This window comes from Panthera pardus, unplaced genomic scaffold, assembly GCF_024362965.1.
Source record: "Panthera pardus isolate Hobbes unplaced genomic scaffold, ASM2436296v1 HiC_scaffold_24, whole genome shotgun sequence".
Taxonomy (NCBI): domain Eukaryota; kingdom Metazoa; phylum Chordata; class Mammalia; order Carnivora; family Felidae; genus Panthera; species Panthera pardus.
Window position 1 is genome coordinate 13,579,374 of NW_026526810.1, and position 26,729 is coordinate 13,606,102.

At 45.4% G+C, this 26,729-nt stretch overlaps 1 protein-coding gene across 6 annotated transcripts in view; it reads right to left on the reverse strand.

Moving 5' to 3' along the window:
- APBA2 (amyloid beta precursor protein binding family A member 2) overlaps nt 1-26,729 on the reverse strand; it is a 267,756-nt gene that overhangs the window by 33,186 nt on the left and 207,841 nt on the right. For all 6 annotated transcript variants that reach the window (XM_053888783.1, XM_053888784.1, XM_053888785.1 and 3 more), the window contains 2 exons: nt 13,161-13,241; nt 12,022-12,058 (listed from right to left, as the gene is read on the reverse strand). In XM_053888783.1, coding sequence (XP_053744758.1) covers nt 12,022-12,058; nt 13,161-13,241 — 118 coding nt within the window. The remainder of the gene's footprint in view (nt 1-12,021; nt 12,059-13,160; nt 13,242-26,729) is intronic.

The window sequence follows — 26,729 nt, forward strand, 5'->3', positions numbered from 1 at the left end:
CTGGGCCTGGGCAAGGGTCTTCATGCCCTATCTGTGGGGTAGGAGTCGAATGGCACTCTGTGGAGCCCATCCCTGGGGCAGGGAGGTAGGCCTTGCCTTTTGAATTGACTCCCACCCTCTGAGGTCACTTTTACCAGTTCCCGGGGTGAACATGGGCAGCTCGCCAGACCTTTCTGAAGTTCATTTCCTGTTTAAATCTATGTCCCTAAATAGATATATTAAAAGCTGGCTCCGTCTCTCCCACCACTCGAATAAGCCCTGCCGGATCAGGGGGCACAGACTCCTGTGTTGTGAGGACACCCCATCCCGGGCAATGGGGTCTACCACCAGCACCTATGGACGCCTGCTCCCTGGGAAGAAGCCAGTGAAAAATTCAGGTCTTTGTTACAACTCCGACAGATGCCCACCTCCGCCGCCTCCCTCTGCGGGAGGCTCTTGTCATTCCTGCCTTGTTCTTTTTTTTTTCAAAAAGGAAACAATACAAAACAAAACGGTGCCTCCAGCATCCTGCCTGTCAGACCCACTCCTACCTGCACATTTATTAGGAAGCCGAGAAGAGCGGCCGGTGTGGGGAGGGGGCGTATTTCAGTTCACAGACACTGCTCTCAACTCCAATCATGAAATGCAGAACCAAAAATCAAACAGCTTCATTACAATACTAAAGCAGCTGGCCCTACATATTTGAGCACAAATTGCTCTAATTTGGCCCAACTCTTGAACTAACCCTATGCCAAGACCACCAGAGGGAGACAGAACAACAAAAGAATAAAGAGAGGTTGAAAGGAGATCCCATCTCCCCAGAGAGTGATTTCTCCTTTTTAATTTTCTTGTTATGACATATATTATACAAACATAAGTGTATGTAGAATGTATCTGCCAAGTTTGGACAAAGAAGAATAGGGGGCAGCAGCCTCCTTCCTGCTGGCGGAAGCCTCCATATGAAAACATCTGTTGGAAAATCTAAGCTCTGCCAACCTCTCTAAACAGGGAAGTTGGGGGGGGGGCCCATAGAGTCAGGCCTTGGAGGCCCCTGTCCCTGACACCTTTGGGGGAAATGATCATGAGGTGGGTGGTGGACAGAGCTTCAAACCAGGTGATCACATGAACTCCAAGGCCTGTGCCTTTTTCTGTCTTGGATCCAGGGGGCAGCTGGGTAGAGCCAGAGCACAGCCAAGGATGGGAGTGTGGGTGTGCATCTGAAAGGTCACCGAGTAGAGCCCCCACCCCCTGACACACCGCACCTCTGTGTGTCACAAAGGTATAGATCCACTCGGTGCTCAACAACTCATGAAGCAGATCTCAATGTCCCAATTTTACAAATAAGGACAGTACGCACAGGATCAAATGGCTTTGCACAAGATCACTGCCGTTGATTCAGGTACTACGCATTTTTGAGCGTGAGGATAGAAAACATGGAGCTCACAGGCTGACATCACTCCCACAGTCAGCAAATAAATGCATCAGGATGACCCATGATGGAACACCATGGAGGAAGGACACTGTGCCAGGGAAGAAGCAACAGGGAAGCCTGCCCTCTAGAGGAATTTGGGGCAGCTGCTCTTTGCACTCAGGTCTGAAGGATGCAAAGCAATCAAAAAAGCCAGAGACAGAAAGGAGAAGAGAGCTTTCCAGGCTCAGGCAAGAGCAGTGCAAAGCCCCTGGGGTGGCCAAGTACAGCATTTTACAAGAACTACAAAATGTTCAAGCTGCCCAGGTACATGGGGTGGGCCAGCAGTCAAAACAAGTTGAGGCTGCAGAGAGAGTGCCAGCCAGGCCTGAAGGTCCTGGAGCTACACCAAGGACTGTCACTAGAGTATTGGTCAGTGGCCTGACCACTGTTTTTAGAAAGCAACTCTGGCTGCATAGAGGCAAACCACAGAAGGGAAGAAGGGAGAGCAGCTGGGAGGCTACTACAGCTGTCCTAGCAAGTGAGTGATGGTGACAGTGATGGTGATGGTGGTGGTGATGATGGTGATGGCGATGGTGATGATGATGGTGATGTGATGGTGATGATGGTGGTAGTGATGATGGTGATGGTGATGATGATGATGGTGGTAATGATGGTGATGGTGATGATGGTGGTGATGGTGGTGGTGATGATGGTGGTGGTGATGATGGTGGTGGTGATGATGGTGGCGATGATGATGGTGATGGTGATGATGATGATGGTGATGATGATGATGATGGTGGTGATGATGATGATAGTGGTGATGATGGTGTGGATGAGGGTAATGATGGTGCCAGAGAGACAGTGATAGACTGAGTCCATTCTGGAGGTTCAATTCACAGTCTGGAATATGAGGTGAGGATGAGGAGTTCTAGAAAGCGGGTTGTGTGACTAGATGGACAAAGCTCATCTCACTGAGGAGGGGACCCTGGGAGGGGGCTGGGCTTGGGGATTCTGGGCACGTCTAGATGCAGGAACCTGAGCTTCTTCCAAAGAAGCTCAGGAGACAGCTGGACTCAGGAGTCCTACTGAACTCCTGGTGGCAGGTGAAGCTGCAGACACAGAAGAATCCTTGGGAGAAGGGGTGGGGTGGGTGGGGAAAGGGCCCAGGACCCAGCTCTATCAAGCTCTGGCACTCTGTGCCCAGAGGGGCATCCCCAGCTGTGCCCAAGCTGGCAGGAGGAGAAAGGATCCCTCATGCTTCTGGTGCATAGTGACCAGGAAGCCAGCGGCGACCTTAGAGAGCTGCTTTGGAGAACACCAGGGCAGGGCAGGAGCCAGCCAGGGGGTTGTGGAGTGTAGGAGAGGTGTGCAGAATGAGACAACCATTCCCAAAGTCTGGTGTAGAAGAAGAGGAAGGTGGATTGGTGGCTACAGACACATGCAGGTTGGGACAGATGTACTCAGAAGCCAGCAGAGGGGAGAGTGGAAGATACAGGAGAGAAAACACGTCAGATTCAGTGAGTTTCAACAGCACATACAGGATGTTCAACAGTCTCAGCTGGGGTGAGGGGTCACAGCCCTCTGAGGAGAGGCTAGGAGCAGGCAGAGTGCCAAAGCCACACGCCAGGCAAGCCACGGAGATAAGCACAAGAGCTGGCCCAGGGAAGGTGTCAAGAATAGGAGAGGAGGCAGGAGGGGATGAACCTCAGAGCTGTGAAATTGAACCTCAGGTTAGACCTTCTCCCCACAGACCTGGGGCATGGTCTCCAGGCTCTGGAAGGGTTCTTCCTGCCCTGAATACCACCCCTAGCCCTGCCACCACACCAGCGTGTCCCAGAGCCAGACACCCCTGCACTGCCATGGGCTGAGCTGTGCCTCTATGAAGGCTCTGTTAAAGGTGACCCTGTAAGAAGGCTGATATAAACAAGAAAATGCTGAGAAACCAGAGCCCTGGAACATTCAATGGGGAGACGACATGCCTGAGGCTGCAGGACAGGTTGGGTCATCACTGAAGGAAAGGATTTGAAAGTTCCACAGTGTGGAACATTGGACACCCAATAAGCGAGATGAAGTCACTGGCTGCCAGGAGGAAGAGAAAGAGTCAAGGAAGGCCAAAGCCAAGCTCAAAATAGTACACAGATCTGCCCAAGGCAGGTCCTAAGCATAAGCTTGTACCTGGGGAGAATTATAGCGCAGAAAAAGGAAAATGAATACAAAAACTGGCAAAAATGGGGAAAGGCATAGACAAAGCAGCTCTCTGCAGCAGTATTTATAAGAGCAAAGCCCTGGAAACCATCCTAACGTTCCCACAGAGGGGATATCCATCCACACAGTACAGGTCTACAGAACAGCACAGAATACCTCTACTTACTGGTCTGCACTGTGTGGAACTTTGGCAAAATCTCCAGGGTTTAGTGTTAAGCATAAAGAGCAAGATGGAGAAAAGGGTATCTCTAACTCATTACCTTTTACCTAAGAAAGGGGAAGATTTACCTAAGATAAATCTTGGAATGTTAAAACTGGTTACCTCTACTGGAAGGAAAAGATTTGGGGTGTGCGATAAAAGGGTAAGAAACTAGACATCTTTGCACACACCCTGTTTTGCATACTTGACTTTAGAACCATGTAATTATTTTATATAATTATAAAACCAAATTCAGTGAAAAAAAGCAAACTCCTAAGAATTAAAAGAAAAATCCATCTAAATATGTATGCAGTATGCATTTGTGACATAATAATGGAAAGAAGAACTATTCTGAATGATTTTAAAACACAGTAAATTGATGGCACATCCCTCTTGGGCTATCCTCTAAAGACCAAAGTCAATGCAAATGATCTTGAATTGTATCTATAATCACATGTCCTTGGCAATGTTGGTCTTGTTATTCTGAGACTATTGTATGATTGAAGAAATAAAACAGATGCAGAATTATGTTGATGTCCTTGAGAACAGGGATTTGGGGCATAGGAAAAAGAAGGTGCAAATGTAAAAACATTACAGTCCTGATAATATGAATCATGATGCATTTTATCTGAAAATCAGTAAGAATCATGATGCACTTTATTTTAAAAACATATAGTATATTAGTTATCTATATACATGTAACAAATGGTCCCAAAACTTAGCCTGAAAACAACAAATATTTATTATCTTAGTTTCTGAGGGTGGGGAATCGAGGGGCAGCTGAGCACTTCTGACTCAGGGGCTCCCCCAAGACTACAGCTGTTTAGAACAGAGAAGGCTCTACTTCCAAGTTCACTGATGAGGCTGTTGGCCAGAGAGAGACATCAGCAGGATCTAGATTTCCCAACCACTGTTTCAAAGGGAGGCTTCTGCCATTTCATATACTAATATAAATGTAATATGTGGCAAATAAAAATGCCAATGGGAATTTTTGTAACTATATAAGCTAATTCTAAAGTTTCTATGGAAAAATAAATATGCAAGAGGATCTAGGGACGTTCTGAACAGGGATGACAGTGACAGAAGACAGACATCAGCCTTCCAGGTAATAAAATGCATGGTAGGTAAATCCCCAGTCAAATAAAGCAGCCTGGTTCTGGGACCTCAGTGGAGATCCAGAAACAGACCTAGATGTATATGACAATTTATTATATGATAAAGGCAGCATTTCATTTCAGTGAGGAATGAAATTCATGGAATAGTTTTGGCACAAATAGCTGTTTGGAAGAAAATGCTTAAAATGTAACTCCTTCTGGATCCATATACCAAAATAAATTCTGGACAAATCAAATATGTAATTCATGAAAATCATAAAAGTTCTATAAGGAAAAAAAAATAATGGTAAGAGTGTAAAGGTCATACTAATCCCAAAAACCTAGTAACTTCAAAGGAAAAAGATGCATACAGTTGACTAATAAAATGTTCAACAAAGTAAAAATATGGAGGTTCCTCAAAAAGTTAAAAATAGAACTACCCTATGATCCAGCAATTGCTCTACTAGGTATTTACCCCCAAAATACAAAAGTACGAATTAAAAGGGGGTACCTGCTGGCACCCAAATGTTTATGGCAGTATTATCTACCATGGCCAAATTATGGAAAGAGCCCAAGTGTCTACTGACTTGATGAACAGATTAAGAAGATGTGGTGTGTGTGTGTGTAAGGAATATTACTTAGCCATAAAAAGAATGAAATCTTGCCATTTGCAGTGATATAGATGGATAAGATAGAGGGTATTATGCTAAGTGAAATGAGACAAAGAAAGACAAATACCATATGATTTCACTCATATGTGGAATTTAAGGGAAAAAAAGGAGCAAAGGGAAAAAAAGAGAGAATTAAACCAAGAAAAGACTGGGGCGCCTGGGTGGCGCAGTCGGTTAAGCGTCCGACTTCAGCCAGGTCACGATCTCGCGGTCCGTGAGTTCGAGCCCCGCGTCAGGCTCTGGGCTGATGGCTCAGAGCCTGGAGCCTGTTTCCGATTCTGTGTCTCCCTCTCTCTCTGCCCCTCCCCCGTTCATGCTTTGTCTCTCTCTGTCCCAAAAATAAATAAAAAATGTTGAAAAAAAAAAATTAAAAAAAAAAAAAAAAAAAAAAAAAAAAACCCAAGAAAAGACTCTTAACTATAGGGAACAAACTGATGGTTACCAGAGGGGAGGTGGGGAGGATGGGTTAAAAGGTGATGGGGATCAGGAGTACATTTGTGATGAACACTGAGTGTTGTATGCAAGTTCTGAATCACTATATTGTACACCTGAAGCTAACACTGTGTGTTAACTAATTGGAATGTAAATAAAAACTCTACTTTTTAAAAATATTTTTTAATGTTTATTTATTTTTGAAGGAGACAGAGAGAGTGTGAGCAGGGGAGGGGCAGAGAGAGAGAGGGAGACACAGAATCCGAAGCAGGCTCCAGGCTCTGAGCTGTCAGCACAGAGACCAACGCAGGACTTGAACCCACCAACCATGAGATCATGGCCTGAGCCAAAGTTGGATGCTTAACCAACTGAGCCACCCAAGCGCCCCAAATAAAAACTTTAAAAAATGCAAAAAAGCAAAAGATGACAGTAGCTTAAGGAAAACTTTTACAATATAAATCAAAGGGCAAATATCCTTTATATGTAAAGAACAGTACAAATCAATAATAAACACCAAAACCCCAACAGAGGAGTGGGCAAAGGAGACAAACAGCCATCACGCAGGAAAATCAACACAAACAGCTTGTAAACACATGAAACGGCATTTGGCTTCACTTCCAATGGAAGACGTGCACATAACATCAAGAATATATCACTTTTCATCTGTTGGCCTGGCTAAGACCAAACGGTTGGATGGCATGCAGTGTTGGTAAACCAGCATTCTCACACACAACCCTGTCTTCCTCTTGGGCCATTTCTACCCAAATTGGCATGTGGCAGGCTGTAACCCTGCTCTATCTAGGAATGGCTTCTGTAAGAGAACTCATACATGGACACAGAGACATATCCATGAAGCTGCTCACTGCTGCACTGACTAAACACAACCAAACAATCCACGGGGGACTCATTAATACCCATCATATGTCCATGAACCTGAATCCTGGGCAGTCACTTAACAATTAGGTGGTTCTAGAGCTGTTATCTCCAAGATGTAGCAAGAAATGAAAAAGCAAAGTACAGACCCATTTGTCCCAGTGTAATATCTATTTTTAAGAAAAGGGTCTATAGTTTTATATATGTCCAAGAAATTTCTGGAAGAATTCACAAGAGACTTAACAGTAACTTCTATTCCAGAAAGGGACTGGGGGTCTGGGATGGGCAGACGGAAAAGGGAAAAGTACAGGGATGTGCAGATAGAGAAGGGAAATAAGGATTTCCAGGGTAGAATGCATTTTTAATTCTTAGGGATTTTGGCTTGATCTAAGCACTACTCAGAAATATCTTAACAAACCTCCAGTGAATAGAAGTTCCTATTTTAAAATCTGTCTAATCCCTATTCACGACTCCATTTGGAAAACTGGAGACAAGATCAAATAATGTTTGTAAAAAAGGAAAGTCATTTTTTTAACTTTATTTATTTTGAGAGAGAGAGAGAGAGGTGAAGAGAAAGGGAGAAAGAGAATCCTAAGCAGGCTCCTCAATGTCCATCTCATGGACTGTGAGATCGTGACCTGAGCTGACATCCAGAGTCAGACACTCAACTGACCAAGCCACCCAGATGCCCCCCAAAAAGGAAAGTTATTTTGGCTTTCACAACTTCCCTTTGGAATGCTCTGGGCCCCTACAGCCCAGGTTTACCTTACTCCCATCCTCCCACCAACAGCATCCCAGACACATGCCCACCAGTCCCCCAGGCCTGCCCACTCTGTGATTCAGGAGCCTGGCCCCTCTGACAGGCTGGAGAAGAAAAGATGTGAGCTGCCTTCATTTTAGGAGTCTTAATCTGAACAGGTTCACCACAAGTGCTCATTTTAAAAGGTCAGATCATAAGTTCCCACTACATGAAAACAACCAAGGGGCATTATCATGGTGAGGACCCCTAAAAGGTGTGAGGGGTAAGCTCAGCAAGGCCAGGAGCCCTCATGTTCTATGAGTGGCCAGCACAAGGGGGAAGTTGACACGGTAGAGACAGGTTGTAAGGGACCCCAGGGCCCTGGCACCTGAGGACAAGCAACGTTCTAGCATAAGCCTAGAGCTGTTGGTGGGGTGGGGTGGGGTGTGTCTTAGGACATCTTGCATAAGCTTTGGCTGTTGGATTAGGAGAACAGTGTGAAGAACAGAATACAATCTATCAGCCTCTGTTTTGTCCTGAAGCTGCCACTGTCAGACTCCATTGCTTTGGGGCCAGCACCAACTTTTTGGTTTTATGGAAAAGCCTTTTATGTATACTCATTTAGAGGTGGGCAACCACCTAGTCCACTTGGACTTATGCCACTGCCAGCCTCCATGTCCCTCAGAAGGGGATATCCTGGGGGTCCCGCCATTCCTCACCACTCCAGGATTCCTCCCACAGGGAAAGCAGTGGGTCCTCCGTCCAATGGGCCCTTGCACAAGATTCACCCTGCAGCATCAACCTTTCTGGTCTGAGAGGAGCCAAGAGGATCAACAGATCCTGGGGTATTTTCCTGCAGATGGTGGTCATGGGGGCCTCTTCACTCAGGTGCCTCTGATGAGACAGGGCTGTGACTCTGAGCCTGAGAGGGGCCAATGGCTCTGACCTCTGGAAGGTTCTCCTGTGGACTCCCTGGAGTCTGAACCACGTGTCTTCTCCATTCTTTTTCTATTCTTTTTCCTCACCTGCTGCATGCTAAGTGTTGCTCAAGCAGTACAGTTTGGGGACAATGAGCTCAGACTCCCACCTGGGTTCCAATCCCGCTCTGCCACATACTACCTGGTGATCTTGAGTGAATGACTTACCCCCTCTGAGCCTCAGTTTACTCATCAGTGACAGCACCTACCTCTTAGTGTTATCAGGAGGACTGCTGAGTCATTTAAGAGCTGTGTCTGGCTCAAAGTAAGCCCCCAATAAGAATTCCCTGGCCTCAAGAGCACCTGGGTAGCTCAGCTGGTTAAGCATCCAACTCTTGATAGCAGCTCAGGTCATAACTCATGGTCCGTGATATCAAGTCCCACGTTGGCTCTGCTTTGACAGTATGGAGCCTGCTTGAGATTCCCTCTCTCCCTCTCTCTCTGCCCCTTTCCCACTTGTTCTCTGTCTCAAAATAAATAAACACTAAAAAAAAAAGAATTCCCCGGCCTCTATTGATGGTAGTGGTATATGAAGGCATGTCAAGAAGGCAGAAAACCAGCCTGGTGAGGAATTTATGCTGCTAAGTACCCAGATATGGGTCTAATATCAGCAACCAAATGACCTCAAATGAGTTACTTGAACCTCATTTTTCCTATCCTATAGAATGAGGGGAAGCATCTGCCCTTCCTGTGGTGGCTGACCTGAAGCAGGTGCACAGCACACATCCCTGGCACTGGTGCACACTAAGCCCCCAGTCGATGTTAAGATGGTGTCTGTTGTCATTGTATAGTAACTTATTATTTTTCATTACTATTAACAATTACTAGGTGTGAAATAAGGTAGGACTGAAGGCCATCCCTCATAAAAACTCCAAGGAGCTTTTCTTCCAGTGTGATTTCTCAGACCCAGAGGAGGTGGGAGGTCTGTTTTCCTGTCATAGTTATACTGGGTCCTCTCAGCTAATCAGACTTTCAACCAGAAGACTGAACAAGCCCTGGAGGTTCCCCCACACTTGAAATGCTTGTCGGCTGGATTGGGTGTAGCACTGGGGTAGGCACTGGGGGCTTGTTACCCCAATACTCATTTCTAGACCTTCTCCCCTGCCCTCCCGGAAAGCCAAATACTTGATCCTCCAGTCAACACTGAAGTTGACCAGGGCACTGGTCATATGGTACAGCTCTGGCCAATGAGAGACAAGAAGGAGTCTGTTGAGTAGGTCTTCAAGGTCTTTTAAGGTTCAACTAAACATACAGATTCACAAGGTCTCCTAAGTACAAGTAGACATGAGGCTTCTTCCTCAAAAAGAATAAGGCAGGAGTCACAGTTTGCCAGTGGCATTCTTCTGCACACTTCTGTGAGTGTACACACAGCTGTATAGGAGCTAGGCAGGAGCCCAAGGGTGTGAAACACCCATCAAGGAAGATGTGTGCAGCCATACCAGTTGAATTCAGACCCTCATATTCTCACGGGCCAATATCTCTGACAACCATTGCATGGGCATAGCTAACAGGAAATTCTAAATTAAAGCTATCTACACTGGTTTGAGCTGGTCACAAGCAGCTTTAGCCAAACTGAATTGGTTTGGGGCATCCAACATTGTTTTGATTTTATATATAAGCTGGTACAGAGAAGTGAGTTTTCTGGAATGCTAGAAGTGAGAGGTACTTCTCAGAGCACCTTGGCATTGATACTGCTTCCTGATCCTTCTCCATCTGCCTCCTCTGTACCTAGGGGGCTGACTCAAGAGCCAGGGGAATCTAACATCCGAATCATTCCCCTAAGCAGTTTGAGGGAGCTGTGCCCAGATGACACCATGATACTTTGAAAAGTGAGCTTCTTGGACCCACAAGAGCCCACCTCACTGAAACACTGTGACTGGTACACCCCGTTGCGGCATTCTGACCACCGAGGAAAGTGTACATCTTTCCCTATTTATGAGATGTCGAGTCCTCTGAATCAGGAACCCAATCAACCCTACAGTGGGGGCATGGAATGGGTGTTGTCTCTTCGTGCCAGTCATCGGGTCCTGAAAAAAACACAACTAGCCAGCTGGACCAGAATTATCATAACCTATTGTGCCCTGAAGAAAACCAGTTTGATCCAGTTTTAACTTGCTAAACCTTACCTAGAACCACATGTAAACAGCTGGGCAAAACCCATTTGAGCCTACCTCAATTGGTCGAAATGGAACCAAGTCTATTTGAATGGTATAACATTGATTCCAACAGTTCAAAACTGTTTTTAATATCAGTTTGAGCCACACTGAGCCAATACAATGTTGAACCAGTTGAAATTGGGTTGAGCCAATAAATTCATTTTCAACCAGTTTGAATTGTGTTAGCCTGGTTCAAATTAGTCCCTTGAAAGGGAACTGGAGGGGCCTCAGTTTCCCAGGTGTCACTTCTTTACTAAAAAAGAAAACCAGGGTAGGAAAGGTTTTAAAGTTACTTATCTCTGAAGACTGATTTACCTTGCACTTTTAAATTTTCATAAAAATTAATTACCAGCTTATTGAAAAAATTAATAAAATTCACACTGTTTATTGTAACACTAGCAAGAGCAGGAAACACCCTCCTGGCTGAAGAAAGATCCTATTTAAAAGGCTCCTTAAAGGGGTGCCTGGCTGTCTCAGTCGGTTGAATGTCTGACTTTGGCTCAGGTCATGATCTCGCGGTCTGTGAGTTCGAGCCCCGCGTCGGCCTCTGTGCTGACAGCTCAGAGCCTGGAGCCTGCTTCCGATTCTGTCTCTCTCTCTCTCTCTGCTCCTCCCCCGCTCACACTATCTCTCTCTCCTTCAAAAATAAACATTAAAAAAAATTTTTAAAAATAAAAGACTCCTTATAGTGGTGTTGGAGGACCTTTGAAAGGGAGGGCCCAAGGTTCCCTGAAGCCCTTCAGACAATGCAAATTTGGTTATGCCAAAAGGCAAGCAGGCATTCTCCCCACACCAACAAGTGGTACAGAACAGATTGGTTCTGGTTTTTTGATCGAATGCCGAAATGCAGTATTAACCCCCTCAAAAAAAAGACAGGAGAGCGGAGGGAACTGAAGAGTCTAAAAAAGGAGTAACAGCCTGAATTTGGATGCAATTATATCCACTGTAATCAAAAGTGTTAGATCATAATTAGCTGCTTATACAGACACATTTCAATCTATTAATTCAATCATCAGTGTCATGTGTGAGGCCATTACTGAGGGTGTAATTAAATGGGATGGTCTACCGTTCCCTAATCAACTGAATCCCCCTCCCTCTATAACAATATGGGCTTACAAAGTGCTCAAACAACAAAATGCCTAAGCACCTTTTTATTATAATATTGTTTTCATCTTGAAGGTGTGCTTTTTAAACAAGCTTTGCAGGAGAAAACAAAAGTAAAAATACCATTTGCTTGGAGAAAAAAATGCAACTGTTTCCAAATATTAAATTCAAAGTCACTTACCAGCCACAAAACTTGGAAATGATGCCACCTTCTTTGTCTGTTAGGAAATATGAAAAAAAAGAAAAGAAAAGAAAAACAAAAAAGAAAACAAACACATGACAGTTTTAAATAGATGGCCCATAAGATCTAGGCTGAGTACCATATGTGAAAAGTTAAACCCCACTGAGTAACTGATGTTCCTTAAAAGTCAGCTCCATAAAGCAAACCAATGTCATTTAGGCACCATGGTGTTTAGGCAGGACATATGGAATCAATTCCCATGAGAAAACATGGGGTACAAAGGCCATCATCGAAAACTTAGGGACCCCCAGATTAGCCTGCCACTGCTAAAAGAGAGCCTAGAGACCATACAACCAATGGTTCTCCAACTGGTAGGCATGAGAATTACCAGAGCTTGTCTTTAAAAGTAAGATAAAGGAGATTGGACACCACTCTATGGGGTGGCCAGAGTTATTTCACCAAAGCTGGAAAATCCCATCCAAACTATGTTCTACAGAAAAGGGAAATAAATTATTTATTAAGGCCTCATTTTAATAACCTCCATCAAGGCAGTGTTTGTTTATACAGGATTGTTCTTCAAAATCATGTTGTTGGTTTAGAACAGTGGCTCTCAACTGGGATGATTTTTGTCTCCAAGGGGACATTTGGCAATGTCTGTAGACATTTTTGGTTGTCACAGCTTGGGGAGGGGGGTGTGAGCTACTGGCATATAGTGGGTAGAAGCCAGAGATACTTCTAACCATCCTACAGTGAAAAGGACAGCCCTTCACAACAAAGAATGTTCTGGTCCAAATGTCAATGGTGCCACAGTTGAGTAACGCTGGCTTAGAACATAACTGTCTGATAGTGGAGTATAGTGAGTTTCTGTCAAACCAGGGAGCACAAATGATCCCCCACCCCCCCGCCAACAAATATACCATTAGCAACACATGAACACACAGTGGTATGAGCCTGAACAGGAAAGAACCTTTCCTTCCTCCTCCTACAGAGACACCCAACTTTGTTTGACTTGAACCCCCCACCTTCCCAGGCACTGGGTGGGATGAGAACATCATGGAGAGGCCGAGAAGACCATGATGGGGTATGCAGGTCCAACATCAGAATCCTAAGCCACAACTCTTATCCTTAGAGAAAATCACCTCTGGGATGTTGTTATTGTCCACGGGTCCATTGAGATCAGAACGCTGCTGCTTCCTTGGCTGCTCCAAGCCATTGCAAACCTGGAAACCGGGAAGCGAAAGATGAGATGGTGCTTTTACACATTAGAGAAATACACCAAGATACAGTATGATACAATTTTGGGAAATGCGTAGGTAGGCATGTGTGTGTACATGTATGTGTGTGTGTGCACATATGGACATAATTTAAACTCTTCTGCAATTAGCATGTATTCTTTTATATTTATAAAATGTTTTTGAATCATATTTTCTCTTTTTTTACCATCTGTCACCTTTATTACAATATTATTGACTATATTCCTATGCTGTACTTTTCATCTCTGTGATAACTGGATGTTTGTACCCTTTAATCCTCTTAATTTATTTTGCCCATTTCCCCCTCCTCATTACTCTCAAAACCACAAGTTTGTTCCCTGTATTTATAAGCCTATTTCTGTTTTTTGTTTGCTCATTTGTTCTTTTAGATTCCACATATAAGTGAAACCATATGGTATTTGTCTGTCTGGCTTATTTCACTTAGAATAATACTCTCTAGGTCCATCCATGTTGTTGTAAATGGCAAGATCTCATTCATTTTATGGTTGAGCAATATTTCATTGCATACATATACCACACCTTCTTTATCCATTTATCTCTTGATGGATACTTGGGTTACTTCCATATCTTGGCTATTGTAAATAATGCTGTAATAAACATGGGATGTACGTATCTTTTCAAATTAGTGTTTTTGTTTTCTTTGGGTAAAGACCCAGCAATGGAATTACTGAATTGTATGGTAGTTCTATTTTTAATTTTTTGAGGAACCTCCATATTGTTTTCCACAGTGGTTGCACCAATTTACATTCCCACCAAGAGTGCACAAGAATTCCTTTTTTTCCACATCCTCACCAATGCTTATTTCTTGTTTTTTTGATTCTAGCCATTCTGGCACGTATAAGGTGATATCTCATTGTGCTTTTGATTTGCATTTCCTTGATGATAAGTGATGTTGAACATCTTTTCATGTGTCTGTTGGCCATCTGTAGGTCATCTTTGGAAAAATGTCTGTTCATGTCTTCTGCCCATTTTTTAATCTGTTTTTTTGGTGTTGAGTTGCATAAGTTTTTAATATATTTTGGATATTAACTTCTTATTGGATATATCATTTGCAAATATCTTCTCCCATTACGTAGGTTGTCTCTTTGCTTTGTTGGTGTCTTCCTTCGCTGCGCAAAAGCTTTTTAGTTTGGTATAGTCCCAATCATTTATTTTTGCTTTTGTTGCCCTTGCCTCAGGAGACATAGCTAGAAAAAATGTTGCTATGACCAATGTCAAAGAGAAGTTACTGCCTGTGTTCTCTTCTAGGATTTTTTTGGTTTCAGATCTCACATTCAGGTCTTTTAATTCATTTTGAGTTTATTTTTGTGTGTGGTATAAGAAAGTGGTCTAGTTTTCCCAGCACCATTACTGAAGAGATTTTCTCTCAATCATATATTCTTGGCTTCCACGTCGTAGATTACTTGACCATGTAAGCATGGATTTATTTCTGGACTCTATTGTGTTTCATTGATCACTATGTCTATTTTTGTGCCAGTACCATACTGTTTTGATTACTACTGCTTTGTAGTGTATCTTGAAACCTGGGATTGTGACACCTTCAGATTTGTTCTTCTTCCTCAAGATTGCTTTGGCTATTTGGGGTCTTTGTGTTTACTTACAAATTTTATGATTATCTGTTCTAGTTCTATGAAAAATGTTATTGGTATTTTGATAGGGATTGTGCTGAATCTGTAGACTTCCTTGTGTAGGATGGGCATTTTAAAAATATGAATTATCATTCTATGAGCATGATATATCTTTCCACTTGTTTGTGTCATCTTCATGTTTTGAATCCAATTTTCTAATTTTATTATCATTTTTTAATTGTGGTAAAACATACATAAAATTTGCCACTTTTAACTGTGTAGTTCAGAGTCATGAAGTACATTAACATTGTGCAACTATCACCACCATCCATCTCCAGAATTCTTTTCATCTTGCACAACTGAAATTATGTATGCATTAAACATTAATTTCCCATTACTGTCTCACTCCAGTCACTGGTCATCTCTATCAATTTAACTACTCTAGGTACCTCATATAAGTGGAATCTTACAGGATTTGTCTTTTTGTGACTGGCTTATTTCACTCAGCATAATGTCCTCAAGGTTCATCTATGTTGTAACATGTGTCATAATTTCCTGCCTTTTTGAGGCTGAATAATATTTCACTGTTTGTATATATTACATTTTATTTATCCATTCATCTGTCAGTGGACACTTGGGTTGCTTCCTCCTTTGGGCTACTGTGAATAACACTGCTCTGAACACGGGTACAAATATCTCTTAAAGTTCCTGCTTTCAATTCTTTGGGTATATACCCTTCCATGGAATTGCAGGATTACACTATAATTTTATTTTTAATTTTTGATGAACCACCATACTTTTTTCCATAGCAACTGTACCATTTTGCATTCCCAACAACAGTGTCCAAGAGTTGACACCATATTTCTAAAAAATATAAATTATTAGTTTAATGCAAATTCTAAACTCTAGGATCTAAATTCTTTAGTTAATGCAAATGGGTCAATCTACTACTAGAAAAAACAAAATGCCCCAAGGACAAGTCACAGGTATTCTCTTAAAGAGGACATCAAACCAAAATTTCTTTTACTTCAATTAACAAAATTTAAAGTTTAGGTATCTCTATTTAGTGCCTTGTACCATCCAGAAGATAAAGGCCAGATCCACAGCACTAAAATCACTGTCCAAATCCCAAAGGAGGTGTTAGTAAGCCATCATGTGAAGTTTCAGAACTTTCTAGAAATAAAGTATCAAGCAGTAACAATATAAGGATGAGGATGATGATAACAATGACATTAATAAGTTATAAGGAAATAAGTTTATATTTATATTATAAATATACACTACACTTGTGTTTATTTATAAATTTATTTTCACTTTATTTATAAAGTTATTTATAACTGACATTATTCCCTCTCCTTGTTTACAGCTGAGACGACCGAGGCTCCAGGTGTTGGCACTAATGGCTAGTTCCCACAGGTCCAGGTGGCACAGTAAGAGGCTGTTGTCAGTCTTCTCTATCTAGATTGTCACTGCTGTGTTCTTTGATGTCATTCAATCTCTCTGGGAGGGTTAGAGAAAGCTCAAGAGACATGGGCCCACCATCCTGGCACTGATGGCACCAAGCAGACCAAAGATTCCTAGCTGAGCATCCCCTCTGTGACTAAAAACACCACCGCGTTTCAGAGGCATTGGGAGGTGAGGAGGACACGGATGGTTCAGATGGGAGGTGGAAAAAGTGGGACTGGGCTTTAAGCATGGGGAAGATTGCACACAAAGGGGAAAAGGAAGGTGTTGCCATATCCTGAGAGAAATCAGAACTCAAGCTACAGGAAGAAATGAGGCTTTCCTGGAATAGAGGGGATGCAGAGGTGCAACTGGGGCCGGGAGGGTCAGATGTCTGGTAGGTCCCTGCATCCTTGGCTGGAAGCCCAAAACACTGTCTCTATCCCAAGCCCTGTGAACAATCAGACCATGCACATGGGTGCTGGCCTCCCTCTGCTGCCCTAGTATGTCCGCAAGTTGGGGGGCTCTGGGGCTCAGGCCTGCCTGGGACCACTGGCATGCTCCTCTGCCCTCCTTCTGGGACCTGAACCCATCCTTCCCTAGATGAGAGGGCTGTGATGAGTGGACCCTATGCTGACCAAGCCAAGCTGACAGTGTCCCTTCTTGTAGGGCTGACCCTGGCTTGGGGACCACTGCCACCAGGGTCCTACTGGAGCCAGGCTTGTTTCCCAAACTCCTAGTTTAGGTCTTCCCTCTGCCCTACTGGCTCTACACCACCCACTGTGGCCAAGGTATGCCAGGCAAAATCTCCCAAAGGGGATAATGGGAACTCTCACTGGAAATACTATTCCCATCCGCTTTAAAGTAAAACTCAAATTTGCGACATGCTCCCAGAAAACCTTCTGTCGTCTTTCATGCGTGGCTATTTCAAGGTCCACTTAGAGCATATCTGTGTTTTCCCTCTTGTTTGTAAGGTCTCTAACCTGGTGACTTTCCCTAGGCTGAGTTCACTGACTTCATTTCCTGAAGGTCCGCACTACTATACTAGGAGCTGAATGGACACTAGTCATCTCCAAAAACCCTAAAGAAACAAACCAACCACTGACAAATGAAAATGGGTCAACCACACCTATTGTAGACTGAATGTCTGTGCCCCCACCAATTTCATATATTGAAACCTAACCCCCAAGGAGATGGGGCCTTTGGGATATAATTAGGATTAGACGAACTCATAAGGATGCCACCCTCATGAGTAGGATCACTGTCCTTATAAAAGAGACTCCAGAGAGCTCCCTCGCCTCTTCCACCATGTGCAGACACAGTGGGAAGACGCTGGCTATGAACCAGGAAGTGGCCCCTCACCAGACACCAGATCTGCTGCCACCTTGATCTTGGACTTCCTGCTTCCACAACTGCGAGAAATAAATGTCTGTTGTTTATAAGCCACCCAGTCTATGGTGTTTTTGTGATAGCAGCCCAAACGGACTAAGATAACACCGCATCTACAAATGTTACAGCTTGGGGTGGAATCTAAGTTTTCTGCCACAGATGTAGGGCGACAGTCTCTCGTCCCAGTGCCAAATCCATTGTGAAGAAAAGACTGCTGCTTGTCTTGTCTTATACTGGGTGCCTTTGGCAAATGGAAGAGGTGCCCCTCTGGGAGATGCAGCCCCCACAGGGTTACAGCTTGGCCAGGTGGGCATAAGCTGGCTGCCTACACCTGTCCATGGGACACCTGGCACGGAGCCACGGCATGTGGTGACAACAGGCAATACAGGGTCTCAGATCCACTCACAGAGGCAACTTCTCCCCAAAGCTTCTATAGGCTCGACCCTATCCTCCATGTCAACATTCTCTCCACTCATCACCATGACAACCACAGTTCATAATAAACAGCTGGGGTTGTTTTCAGAGAGGTGGGCTTGGGAGAGGCCATCTGGTGCTCTAATTTCCATCTTGAGGGCAAGGTGGGGGCGCGCTTGGCAGCATGGGGAGCAGCATCTGAAATTAACATCATAGAGGCCCAGGTGGATTTGGGGCTCCCAGCATCTTAGATGAAGATGCTACTTAAATCCTTTTGTGCACTCCCCAAGGTACAGCAGCCAGCCACACCTCAAAAAAAGATGCCAGCCAGGGTTACCTCAGTTCTTTCCAGCCAACAGGGACATGAGGGCCATGTCCCTCGCCAAGTAATTGCCGCGGAGTATTCCCGCTGCCATGGGCTGGAAGCCACATCAACCATCCACTGAGAGAAGATAGTGAGTGAGACAAGTTAAATGAAATCTGGCATAGGTGGTGGGACACCCTCCCCAGAGTCCTGAGAACAGAACACGGACCTGTGGCACAGACTGGTCCTAACATGTCAGGACCAGAGACTGCTGCTCAGGGCAGAGATGATTTGTCTGCAATAAAAGTATACTAATTTGAATAAATTGCTCTAATAAGTATCTTGGCTCCAGTTGGTGAAACTAAAGCTAGGATTTTTTAAAAGTGTCAATTCTGATTTTGTCTGCTTGATTAAATGGAAAATAAGCAATATAACCCACATTACTTGAGATGAAACAATAGCAAACAAGTGCACACACACTCACGTCATCTGTAATAAAAATCAAATACAAGCATTCTCCTGAGTGACAAGCATGTTAGTGACACGTGGAGGGACACAACATCAGCTCAAAGCCAGGCAAGCCACAACCTTCCCACTGACCTGTCCTATCTCCCCTTACACAGGACTTCTTGTCAGAGAAATTCCAGGCTTGCAAATAACTCAGGGGTTACCTGGGTGGCTCAGTCAATTAAGCTTCTGACTTCAGCTCAGGTTATGATCTCACGGTTCGTGAGTTCAAGCCCTGCATCGGGCTCTATGCTGACAGCTCAGAACCTAGAGCCTGCTTCAGATTCTGTGGCTCCCTCTCTCTCTGCCCCTCCCCTCCCCCCTCAAAAATAAATTAGGTGACAGCCTTCTCTGGTGACAGCACTTCATGCTCCCTGTTCCCAAAGGCATCAGTCACCCCTACTGGTCCGATGTTCCTCTGTCCCCACTCAACAGGGGTCAGCCAGAATTTGCTGCATGTTGGGTGCTCCATGGCCGGGCTGAGAGCATAAGCCACCATGGTCCAACTGAAGATCTGACTTAGCACACTAAACATACTTCACAAGCCCCTTTATCTGTCCCCTGACATTCAGGTGGCTCAGAAAAATGACAATATTGTTCTTCTTCTGCTCCTCTTACAATTCTGATCACTCCCATGGTATTTGTCTGGAGGAGAATGAGAGCTTGGATGAAGTATTTATTCTTATAATGGTCATCCCCATGGGGGTGATCATATCTTTCTAAAGCCAATCTGTGGCTTAAAAGAATCATGACAAGATCCATTAGGGAAACCAGCCAGTAGGTCTATCTTTTAACATCTCCTGGCTGGGCCTGTGAACGGGACGGGGAAGGAGAGTTCCCTCCTTACACTCCCTCCACCCTGCCCCATCCATATTTCATGGAACATACCAATACTAAAAAATTATTCACCATTTGTCTGAAGTTCAAGCTTAACTGGGTATCCTCTTGTTATTTACTAAATCTGGCAGCCTTACCTAGGGGTAGGCTGACGAGCTGCCATTTCCACTGAGCCCTACGTTGCACACTCAGGGCCTGGTCATGTTCTCTGTGTCTGGTCTGCTAAAACATCCCCTACCGCTGACCACAGGACCACCTGGCATGTCTTTGACTTTATCATTCACTCTCTTCACTGAAGCTTCATAAAGGGCAGGTGGTGCCTGGGGTACCTCTGCAAGCCAGAGAATGAGAAGACACACGGGCAAACAAGGGCGGTTCCCGCGTGACCAGGCCTGAGGGGCTCAAGAGGTGAGCCCAAGGGCTGAGCCATTAAGGTTTGGGGGCTATTAAATCTCTGCCATTTGAGAGCAGCCGGGAACCCAGGGCATTTCTGGTAGAAACATAAAATCCTCACCATGGTGAAAAACAGTTTGTGAATCCTTAAAAAGTTAAACACCACCCATGTGATCCAGGAATTGCACCCCAAAAAAGGAGCGAGAACAGCTATCTGCACAAAGCCTTGTACCCAAATGCTCACAGCAGAATTAATGACAACAGTCAAAAGGCAGAAACAACCCACATGTCTATCAACCGGTGAGTGGATAAATAAAGTATGGTATATCCCTTGAACAGAAGATCACTCAGCCATGAAAAGGAACAAAGTCCTGATGCGTGCCATAACACAGGTGAACCCTGAAAATATTATGCTAAGTGAAAGAAGCCAGACACAAAAGGTCACATACTGTATGATTCCATTCGGATGAAAATGTCCAGAAACAGGCACATCTGTACACAGAGAAAGCAGACTTTGTATTGGCAGGGGCTGGGGGGAGGGGAGGATGGGGAGTGACTGATTAGTAAGTATGGGCTCTCCTTTTAGGGTGATGAAAATGTTCTGGGGCTAAATAGTGATGGTTGTACAATGCTGTACTAAATGCCACCAAACTGTACATTTAAGATAGTCAAAATAGTATATTTTATTTCATGGGTATACCACTACAATCTGAAAACAATGTGGAGGGGCGCCTGGGTGGCTCAGTCGGTTAAGCATCCAACTTCAGCTCAGGTCATGATATCACAGTTCGTGAGTTCAAGCCCCACATCAGGCTATGTGCTGACAGCTCGGACCCTGGAGCCTGCTTCTGATTCTGTGTCTCCCAATCTCTCTGTCCCTCCCCGACTCACACTCTGTCTCTGTCTCTCAAGAATAAATAAACATTGAAAACATTTAAAAAATAAATAAATAAAAACAAAAATAAAAATAATGTGGAAAGAATAACCTGAAGGTCACCTGCCAGCTTGTGCAGGACTAACCCTCTCCTTGGGCACAAAAGCCAAGAGAAAGGAGGGTGGGCCCAGGGAAGAAGGTGGGCGATCCAGATGGCACAGATGTTCTTCTCTCCTGGTTGCCTGCCTCACGCACCAGGATGTCACCCTTGGATTCATTTGTGGGAAAGGAGGGAAATCTACCTCTTAAAGCAGAGTGTGCTATGGAACTAGGGAGTCTTCCATTTGGTTGTGATCAATTATCAAAGGAGAAAACCTACAACCACCCCTTTCTAAAACTGTGGCTGGCCACCATCATGGCTGCTTCTCCCATAGGGTCTATAAGTTTGCTGCAGACATTGGCACATTTTCCCATCCTTCTGCTTTAAAGATGAGAAGCCCTGTGTGAGCAGAGTTTCATGGCAGCAGCCCTCCAAGGCAGAAGAACAGTCTCTTGGATTTATGGCAGGCTCCTGCATTTGCTCAGGAGACCCGAGGCCTCTCCTATACCCAGCCTAGAGTCCTGCACTCACATTCTGAGAAAGCTAGCTTGACAGCTGAAAAATAAAGAAAACGAAGGTCCATAAATTGAAAGGAAATAAAATGACCAATACTAAGTCAATGTTAGAAACCCATTCCCAGGGCATTTCTTTCTTTTATTTCAAGTTTTTATTTAAATTTTAGTTAGTTAACACGTATGGTAAAATTGGCTTCAGGAGTAGAATTTAGTGATTCAGCACTTACATACCAAACCCAGTGCTCACCACAGAAGTGGACTCATACAGGATTTGTCTTTTTGGCACTGGCTTACTTCACTAACTGTAGTGTCCTCGGGGTGCATGCATATTGTGGCAAGTGTCAGGATTTCCTTCCTTTTACAGGCTTAATAATATGCCACTGCATGCCAACATCTTTTCTTTTGTACTTTATCACTATGACTGTGGCACAGTCCTCCCACAAATACTGAAAAAAGTACCATGCCATGATTTCTGAATATAGGCCAAACTGCCCATAGAGTAGATGACTTGGGATTCTTTGGGTTAATTCATTATGTTTCATTCTTCTTGGCATTTAAAAGAGGGCTGGAGATTAAATATTAATGAAATATTAGGCAAGAAAAACCTTGGACAGCAATTTCACTTCCTAACATCTCCCATAATTAGCAAATTCTATGCAGCAAAAAGAGCCCTGACCTGCCATTGGTCTGGTTTCTGGAGCAGGTTTTGAGGACTGGTGGTGGCTAGATTATCCCTTCTCTCTTGAAGATTAACATTCATATTTCTCAAAGTGACTAATGTGCTATTTTTACATACTTGGGCCCGAATGAATGAATAAATGAATGAATGAACAAAGCAGAGGATAGATCACAGTGAGGAAGAGCTTCTATTTTCATGACTAGAAACAAAGGAAACAGCAGCAGCAGTGGTCAAAAGAACCCAAAAACCTCTGAGATACCTGGCGTGGGTGTGGTATGGTCCAGGCCTAAGCCTGTTTGAAGAAGACACGTGGGCAGGTGAGTCTGCATCACAGTGCATCATGGTCAAAGCCAGCAGACCCAGAGGCAGTGGAAGTGAAAGGAACAGATGTCTCTCAGCTGGCACCAAGAGCTGGTGTGAGGGGAAGCAAGAGACCCAAGACTGGGTGGGAAGTGTTGGGGGTAGTGAGGGGGCTGCATCGGAAATCAGAGTGGGCAAACAGATCTCAGAGGCAGAATCAGAGGCCACCTGCAAATGGTATGGGCCAATGGAGAGGGAGACTGACCAAGGAGGGTGAATAGAAAACTTCCCTAAACAGCAACATCCCTCCAACCTTACGCCATGCCCAAGCTGCTCTCCTGGGCAGCAACCCCACATCCAGAGTCTAGTTCAGGCACCTGACCTATAACACCTGACTGCACCCACAGCAGGACACAATGGCCAACCATGGGGGCAGACCCAGCAGCACAATGGCACTGAAGACAGCATAAGGCCATCTCTGGAAATGTCTCTTAAATGGAGACAGGAACCAGATGCAGGTCTGGACTATGTGCCCCCTGCTAAAACCAGAGGAGCCAAACAAATAGATTCTGTAAGTCCAGTTCTATAAATCCTTCAGCTCCAACAGTTCGGGCCTTGGCTTGGTCTCAGGTGGAAAGACACCAGCTTCTCTAGTGTGAAGGCTGGCTGTGGAATCGGCTAACAGACCCAGACCTGGCAGGTTCTAGAATGCACCAGCAGCCCTGGGGGCACCATTCTGTCCCATACCTCCTTTCTCAAAGTTCCTGAGATGTGCTTAGTCTTCTCCAGTTGCCCATGGTCTTATTGATACAGAGTTGGGAGGCATTCTTTGTTTGCCTCCTGTGATCATAGTCCCACGATGTTTTTAGTAACTGATTAGCATTGGTCACAATCTGAATGCTTTGGGTTGAAAACCCTGTGCCCTCCATTGCCATGCTGTCACATCTCAGGAGCGGGCACCATGTATTACATTACACATCTCTGAGTCTCATGTTCAGCAATGTGGTCTTTCTTCCTGAACAGCAGATGTTTCTAAAAATTCTTCCATGGAGTCTTGTGCTTCCTCGGGGTTGTCACGTGACAGTTTTGTCAGCTGGATGCGTCTCCAGCCCCTGGAACGTGTGAAGGACCATGGGAGGTGCTGCAGGGGCCTGAGGTCAGGAACTGCATGTGGGCCAACCCCCTGCCTCAGTCCCATGCCCACCCTTCCCATTCCCAAAATCTGCCCTAGACACGTCACTGGCAAACTGGTACTACTCAGATCAGTGCAATTCAGTTCAAGCTCCATGTGTACTGGGCACCTCGTCAGGCCCCTTGCCTCTCATCCTTATAAACACTCCTTCAGTTCCCACATGTGAACCTCTGCCCTCACAATCCATCCAAGCTGCTCAGGGGCTCCCCAGAAACATCTCCCCGAACTGCCCTGCTGGGGCTGGCCTTCCAGATGTCCCTGCCCCTAAGCTCCCTCCTGGCTTCCCCCTCCCAACCAAGGGCCTTTCTCCCTCTCTCCTCTCCTATTACCATCAGAATCCCACGTGACCTCTCTCAGGGCTCTCAGCCCCCATCACAATCCCAGCCCCCACGCACCTCCACATTCAGCCTCACCTGGTTGGCTCACTTCCCGAAGCTGCCCTCAAAGTCCCAGAGCCTCTCGGCTTATCATCCTTGCTGCAGCCAGCCCCTCTCCTGAGCACCCAGCCCCATCTGGACTGGGAAGCATCTGTGGTCTATCTCCCTCTAGAAGGAGGTTCGCAATACAGACTTATGCCATTTTTAATCTTTGCACCTCTGGTGCCTGGTACATCACATGGGCTGTGCAGAAAGGAACACAGGGGCCAGCAGCCCCAGGAATCTGAGCAGCCTGGCTGGGGCCAGTTGACTTTGAAGGAGAGTGGGAGTTATGTGCAGAAACTCGAGGTTAAGGAGAGACCTTCGGACGGTGATTTGGAATTAGTGAGAGATCAGTGCGCCAGAGCCCAGCTCATCTGGGTGGGGTTCTTGGTTAATTTCCTATTGGGAACAGAGTGTGAGAAAATCAGGGCAGCCCTTGGAGGTGCCTTGTTGCCCAAAATTAGAGACCCCAGTGAAGAAAGGGACTAAGGATGTCCCCAGGAGGGCATGTGAGAACTATCCCTCCTGGAAGTCCCTGCAGGAGCAAGAGCCCACCTGAGGAAGGCCTGCAGAGAGAGGAGAGACTGAGGACATGTGGGAGCTGCCCCCACCTCACTTGTCACCTCTGCTCCCTCAGGTTTCAGGCTGCACACACACTTCCTCTGTCTCCAGTGTGTCCCTGGCCAGTTGGTCCTCCTCCCAACCTGCCTTATAGTGGTGGCTTTGTCCCTCCCTTAATGGCACTCCAGAAGGCAGTGATAACAACTTGCTCATTGGTGTCCTCAGCCCTGCACAGTGTGGCCCTGGACCTAAACTGTTTGCAGAGCCTCAGCCAGCTGCCTCCCCCATATCCTGAAAGAGGCTCCTATGGATTTGAAATCATCATTGTCACCATCAGGGCAAGGGCTCCACACCCCTTACATCCACTGCAGACTCAGATCCATATCAACTCTGCTCCCTGCCACCCCAGGAGATAGACAGTTGTTGGCGCAGATATTGTGTCCAGAATGTTCCAGAACTGGGAGCCAGATGGGGTGCAGGCTTCTTGCCACTGGCATTTGCTTTCCTAACCACTGCACCTTGCTCTTTCTTCAAGGGCTAGAGGTGGGGAAGTTTCTTTCTAGATTATTGTTAGTGGAAGGGCTCTCTGTGATTTTCTTGGACAATAAAACAGTGTTTTAGAGACCCTGGCTTTAACTAGATTTTAAAAGCGCTGAAGCCATCCCAGATTCCTGCTAAATAAGCTGCTCTGTGACAGCAACAGCCACCTCTGGTCACAGGTCTTCAAGAGGCCTCATAAAAATCAAATAAGGCCATTGTGCTGACTTGACAAATAGGCCCAGAGAAATCAAGTTTGGAAGCCTGAACACATCAAGTGAGGGGCTGACAATGCCAAGGCAGTACCCTCCTGGATTTTGTTTCTCAGGGTGGCCCCAGGAATTAGTTATGGCAGGTGCTACAGCTACTCATCACAGCACTGGGAGCAGAGGAGGCTGGGGAAGAGCACAGGACCCCTGGGAACTCTCCTGTGCTACCTCCTCATGTGCACAAAAAAAAGGCAGGACCTGATGCCAGAAGAGCCGGAGCACCTGCAGAATCAGGGTCAGGGCTGTGGGAAGAAAGAGGCCACCTACACTCGAGAGAGGCATGGGGGTGGGGGGTGAGGACCTTCCCCTTCCCCCGACTGGGCCATGCTCTGTGTCTCCCAGAAACTCCTGTCCTTAGCGCCTACCCATGAGGTCTTTCTCCAGCCCTGCCCTACCTATAGCCAGGTTTGGATAGACCGCTCCCTCCTGGGCACAGTGCTAGCACCAGATACCTTTGCATACCTGCTGCCCTATGACATGCCAATGGAGCTTACCTGAGTGCCAATGATCCCAGGGTACTCCTCTCTCAGCCCCTCGGGGCCTCTTAAGACATGGTACCCTTTACTGTAAAGCAGGTGCCCATATTTACTTCCTATGACACTGAACAGGGCATGTAGGAGAGGCACCAGCCCACAGGAAGCACTCACAATGCCACTGCCCACCCCACCCCCGGGAAGGCCGAGGTCACCCATACACTTAGCATCGTCCCTCCCCATCTGGTGCCAGCATTCCTATCACAATCTCAAAAGGTCCTTCACAAAGCAAGCCTCGACTGAATGCGAAATCACAGCAAAGCCATCTCCACCAGGAGCAAGGATAACAAGGATACAAACTTGTATGTTTGATGTGGTCTCAGGGCCCTGTATCATGCCTCCATTTAACTGTTGTATTAAGTTGACTATGATGTATTGACTTTCCTTTTTTTCTATTGTCAGAAGGCCCTTTTTAGAAAGTGCTGGCTGGACCGATGATAAACAGAAATCATGAAAACCCCCAATAATCAAAAAATGCATTTGGTGTGCCATCCTAGCACACAGCGCTATTCCGTGCAGTTGCCGCATAAATCAAACACCTTGAACTAGATGGCCGTTGAAGTGCTGACGTGCGCCCAGCCCACAGAGTGCATGGAACAG